Raw genomic sequence first — 5,985 nt, 5'->3', positions numbered from 1 at the left:
TTAGTTTTTCAAAGCATCTGTGCACTTTCACCTTCAGTTTTTAAAGCAACGGTGCACTTTCACCTTTAGTTTTTCAGAGCATCTGTGCACTTTCACCTTTAATTCTTCAAGGCATCTGTGCACTATCACCTCTAGTTTTTCAAAGCATCTGTGCACTTTCACTTCTAGTTTTTAAAGCAATTGCGCACTTTCATCTTTAGTTTTTCAAAGCATCTGTGCACTGTCACCTTTAGTTTTTCAAAGCATCTGTGCACTTTCGCCTTCAGTTTTTAAAGCAACTGTGCACTTTCATCTTTAGTTTTTCAAAGCATCTGTGCACTTTCACCTTCAGTTTTTAAAGCAACTGTGCACTTTCATCTTTAGTTTTTCAAAGCATCTGTGCACTTTCACCTTCAGTTTTTAAAGCAACGGTGCACTTTCACCTTTAGTTTTTCAGAGCATCTGTGCACTTTCACCTTTAATTCTTCAAGGCATCTGTGCACTATCACCTTTAGTTTTTCAAAGCATCTGTGCACTTTCACTTCTAGTTTTTAAAGCAATTGTGCACTTTCATCTTTAGTTTTTCAAAGCATCTGTGCACTGTCACCTTTAGTTTTTCAAAGCATCTGTGCACTTTCACCTTCAGTTTTTAAAGCAACTGTGCACTTTCATCTTTAGTTTTTCAAAGCATCTGTGCACTTTCACCTTCAGTTTTTAAAGCAACTGTGTACTTTCATCTTTAGTTTTTCAAAGCATCTGTGTACTTTCACCTTAACATTGTAAAGCATCTGAACTCTTTCATCCTCCCCTTCTTTACAGCATTTGCAGCCTATCACCCACATCTTTTGAAAGCATTCTTTACCTATCTGAAGCATCCACAACCTTTCCTCTTCACCATGTGAAAACATCTACAACCTTTCCTCTTCGCCATTTGAAAGCATCTACAACATTTTCTTCTTTTGAAAGCACCAACCTTTGAAAAAGCATCTACAACCTTTCCTCTTCACCATTTGAAAGCATCTACAACCTTTCCTTTTCACCATTTGAAAGCATCTACAACCTTTCCTCTTCGCCATTTGAAAGCATCTATAACCTTTCCTCTATTTGAAAGCACCTACAACCTTTCCTCTTCACCATTTGAAAACATCTGCAACCTTTCCTCTTCGCCATTTGAAAGCATCTACAGCCTTTCCTCTTCGCTATTTGAAAGCATCTACAGCCTTTCCTCTTCGCCATTTGAAATCTACACCTTTCCTCTTCAACATCTTTTCCTCTTCACCATTTGAAAACATCTACAACCTTTCCTCTTCGCCATTTGAAAGCATCTACAGCCTTTCCTCTTCGCCATTTGAAAGCATCTACAGCCTTTCTCTTCGCCATTTGAAAGCATCTACAGCCTTTCCTCTTCGCCCTTTTGAAAGCATCTACAGCCTTTCCTCTTCGCCATTTGAAAGCATCTACAGCCTTTCCTCTTCGCCATTTGAAAGCATCTACAGCCTTCCTCTTCGCCATTTGAAAGCATCTACAGCCTTTCCTCTTCGCCCTTTGAAAGCATCTACAGCCTTTCCTCTTCGCCATTTGAAAGCATCTACAGCCTTTCCTCTTCGCCCTTTGAAAGCATCTACAGCCTTCCTCTTCGCCATTTGAAAGCATCTACAGCCTTTCCTCTTCGCCATTTGAAAGCATCTACAGCCTTTCCTCTTCGCCATTTGAAAGCATCTACAGCCTTTCCTCTTCGCCATTTGAAAGCATCTACAGCCTTTCCTCTTCGCCATTTGAAAGCATCTACAGCCTTTCCTCTTCGCCATTTGAAAGCATCTACAGCCTTTCCTCTTCGAAAGCATCTACAGCCTTCCTCTTCGCCATTTGAAAGCATCTACAGCCTTTCCTCTTCGCCCTCATCTACAGCCTTCCTCTTCGCCATTTGAAAGCATCTACAGCCTTTCCTCTTCGCCCTTTGAAAGCATCTACAGCCTTTCCTCTTCGCCCTTTGAAAGCATCTACAGCCTTCCTCTTCGCCCTTTGAAAGCATCTACAGCCTTTCCTCTTCGCCCTTTGAAAGCATCTACAGCCTTTCCTCTACGCCCTTTGAAAGCATCTACAGCCTTTCCTCTTCGCCCTTTGAAAGCATCTACAGCCTTTCCTCTTCGCCCTTTGAAAGCATCTACAGCCTTCCTCTTCGCCATTTGAAAGCATATACAGCCTTTCCTCTTCGCCCTTTGAAAGCATCTACAGCCTTCCTCTTCGCCATTTGAAAGCATGTACAACCTTTCCTCTTCGCCATATGAAAGCACCTACAGCCTTTCCTCTTCACCATTTGAAAGTATCTACAACCTTTCCTCTTCACCATTTGAAAGTATCTACAACCTTTCCTCTTCACCATTTGAAAGTATCTACAACCTTTCCTCTTCACCATTTGAAAGTATCTACAAGCTTTCCTCTTCACCATTTGAAAGCATCTACAACCTTTCCTCTTCGCCATTTGAAAGCATCTACAACCTTTCCTCTTCGCCATTTGAAAGCATCCACAACCTTTCCTCTTCACCATTTGAAAGCATCTACAACCTTTTCTCTTCGCCATTTGAAAGCATCCACAACCTTTCCTCTTCACCATTTGAAAGCATCTACAGTCTTTCCTCATCGCCATTTGAAAGCACCTACAACCTTAACTCTTCACCGTTTGAAAGCATCTACAACCTTTCCTCTTCACCATCTGAAAGCATCTATAACCTTTTCTCTTCACCATTTGAAAGCATCTACAACCTTACCTCTTCACCATTTGAAAGTATCTACAACCCTTCCTCTTCACCATTTGAAAGCATCTACAACATTTCCTCTTCACCATTTGAAAACATCTACAACCTGTCCTCTTCACCATTTAAAAGCATCTACAGCCTTTCCTCTTCACCATTTGAAAGCATCTACATCCTTTCCTCTTCCCCATTTGAAAGCATCTACAACCTTTCCTCTTCGCCATTTGAAAGCATCTACAACCTTTCTTCTTCACCATTTGAAAGCATCTACAACCTTTCCTCTTCACCATTTGAAAGCATCTACAACCTTTCCTGTATTTGAAAGCATCTACAACCCTTCCTCTTCACCATTTGAAAGCATCTACAACCTTTCCTCTTCACCATTTGAAAGCATCTACAACCTTTCCTGTATTTGAAAGCATCTACAACCCTTCCTCTTCACCATTTGAAAGCATCTACATCCTTTCCTCTTCGCCATTTGAAAGCATCTACAACCTTTCCTCTATTTGAAAGCATCTACGACCCTTCCTCTTCACCATTTGAAAGCATGTACAACCTTTCCTCTTCGCCATTTGAAAGCATCTACAACCTTTCTTCTGCACCATTGGAAAGCTTGTACACACACACACGTTCACCCTCACCTCTGCAAAGCCGGCAGAATTCACAAGCATTCATTGTCGCGGCATTTTCATGCAATTAGAATTCACGCCATATTCCCTGGCAGGTTCAGCAAGCGGTGGCAATCTCTTTCTCTCATCTAGACATCTTTAGGGAACCTTCCTCTTGCCTGATTCAATTAGCCGTCTCATTTGCATCCCGTGTAATGCACAAGTTAGCTAAATTTGATGAAGAGGCAATTTCGTTTATGCATTGCATGTTCAAGTTTGAGACGCTGCGAGTTGCAAATTGACTTCAAATATGTAGGGATGGTTAAAAATTCATTTGTATTCATTTATATTCAGCTTTAAGTTTTACACTTGTTACGTATTTTCTCAGCTGAGTAAATTCTTGCTTTCCAGATTTTCAGTTTCGTATCACTTAACTTATTTTTATTCATTTTATTCAAATATATTTTTGCCACGTAATATGAGACTGTTTTTAATTTTGATTTTAATATTCCCTGTTTTCTTAATGCCTCCGCGTAAATGTTCTTGGACTCAAATATCTGGACCAGTGCGTTCAGCGTTTGATATTTATGCTAGTTTCATTGTCATTATTGTTGTTGAAATATAAATGAATTGAGTAATTATTTAATTAAATAAATTAAACAAATTAAATGAACCAGGAAATAGATACACATATATATATATACACAAATAAATAAATATATAAAAATAGATAAATGAATAAATAACTTTAATATTTGATTAAATAAGTTAAATAAATAGAAAATGAATGAAATAGATAAATGAATTAAGTGAATTAAATAGATAAATAAAGCAAGCAAGCCATTGCCCTGGAGCATAGCACATTAAAGCTGTTTTGCCTCTCTTCTTTAATACAAAAATTATTTGAACTGCTACAAAAGACTGTTCCCCATTTTTACAGCTAAAAAAAAAAAAACTAAACAGTGACGTCTTTGTCTAAGTAGAAAAAGGGGGGTTATAACCTTGGCGACCAGTGGCATGCTTTATTAGCCGTTCAACGTCAGATGCTAAAGATTATACTGGAATTTCCTTGTCAATACAAAGAAAATGGAAATGATTGAAATCTCTATATAGAGATTATAAATTTCTTCATAAAAATCAGAAGACAATTTCAAACAAATTGGCCTGACCTCATGATAGAGCTGAAGGTTGAAAGCATTTGGCATTAATGACATGAAGACTTTGCAAAGGCCGTTTAGGTTTCTTGTAACAATAATTTTTATGTTTGTATTTACAGTGGAAGTAACGAGATCAGAAAAAGACATTAGTGTAGTATCGCCAGGAAACGTAAAATCACGAGGTAATCGGAGGTGTGTGTGCGTGTGTATGTGTATTTGAGTGTGTGTGTGTGTGTGTGAGTGGGGGGAACACTTTTTGGAGGGGGAGGGGACGGGCTGTCAGTCTCATGACACCTACAGTCAGCCTTATGAGGTCACTGTACATAGTTATAAGCAAGTAAAATATGCTCGGAAGTTTCTGCGGCGCAATCGAGTTTTCTGTACAGCGTATAATGCTATATGAAACTCTCAGCCACGGCCCATGAAACTTTCAGCCGGCCGTGGTGGCCTGTGTTGTTGCGGTACCAGAAGCACGATGATAGCTAACTTTAACCTTAAATAAAATAAAAACTACTGAGGCTAGAGGGTTGCAATTTGGTATGCTTGATGACTGGAGGGTGGATGTTCAACATACCAATTTGCAGCCCTCTAGCCTCAGTGGTTTTTAAGGTCTGAGGGCGGACAGACAGACAAAGCCGGCACAATAGTTTTCTTTTACAGAAAACTTGAATGCAATGCATTGCTTTCTGTCGTCTACCTCTGATCTGTTTCCCTTAGTCACCTTCATTTAAGCGCTTAGATCTCTACTGGGCTAGGTTAGATTAGTTCACAAAAAAAAAGTATACCTTAGTTTTACCAGACCACTGAGCTGATTAACAGCTCTCCTAGGGCTGGCCACATCTAATAAATTTCCCTCGAGAGAATTCGAGTAACTGGAAACAGAGTTACGGGAAGGTCAACATTCTTTCTTAGGTCATGAATCGTTTCGGTTGCAGCGGAAATGTTCAATAACATTCAGTCACTTCCTGAAAAGCGAAGATGTATGTGGGACTGCGAGTGCAATTTGCGTACTTGCAGCGGATTTGCAACGGACGAAGGAGGGTGTCCTTTGTAATTGCAGCTGCGCACTTCTTGGGAGCCATAATGGTAAGGTATAAGGTTAAAGTTAAGTATACCTTAGTTTTACCAGACCACTGAGCTGATTAACAGCTCTCCTAGGGCTGGCCCGAAGGATTAGACTTATTTACGTGGCTAAGAACCAATTGGTTACTAAGCAACGGGACCTACAGTTTATTGTGGAATCCGAACCACCTTATAGCGAGGAATGAATTTCTATCACCAGAAATAAATTCCTCTAACTCTTCATCAGCCGGCCGGGGAATTGAACTCCGGCCCATCGAGTGACAGACCGCAGCTCTACCGACTCACCCAACAAAGAGCTTGTAAGGTATAAGGAAAAAAGAATATCAAGTAAAAATAAGAATATCAAGTAAAGCAGAAAAATGTAAAGAAATGATGAGATAAATATTAAAAACTAAAGGTAAATTC

The 5,985-nt window shown here is 39.6% G+C and overlaps 1 protein-coding gene across 1 annotated transcript; it reads left to right on the top strand.

Annotated features, from left to right (window-relative positions):
* The first annotated feature begins 2,238 nt into the window (after window positions 1–2,238).
* On the top strand, window positions 2,239–3,054 carry LOC136841989 (uncharacterized). Its single transcript, XM_067109392.1, has one exon. It carries the CDS (start codon window positions 2,239–2,241, stop codon window positions 3,052–3,054), a length of 816 nt encoding a protein of 271 aa, XP_066965493.1.
* Window positions 3,055–5,985: the final 2,931 nt, after the last annotated feature.

Source organism: Macrobrachium rosenbergii, chromosome 9 (genome assembly GCF_040412425.1).
Source record: "Macrobrachium rosenbergii isolate ZJJX-2024 chromosome 9, ASM4041242v1, whole genome shotgun sequence".
NCBI classification, from domain to species: domain Eukaryota; kingdom Metazoa; phylum Arthropoda; class Malacostraca; order Decapoda; family Palaemonidae; genus Macrobrachium; species Macrobrachium rosenbergii.
Note: the sequence above shows the minus strand (reverse complement) of the source record. Positions and strands in the feature narration are given on the sequence as shown.

Bases quoted from the DNA above. Each gene is read 5' to 3' on its own strand.
- LOC136841989 (XM_067109392.1), top strand. From the start codon at position 2,239: ATGTACAACCTTTCCTCTTCGCCATATGAAAGCACCTACAGCCTTTCC.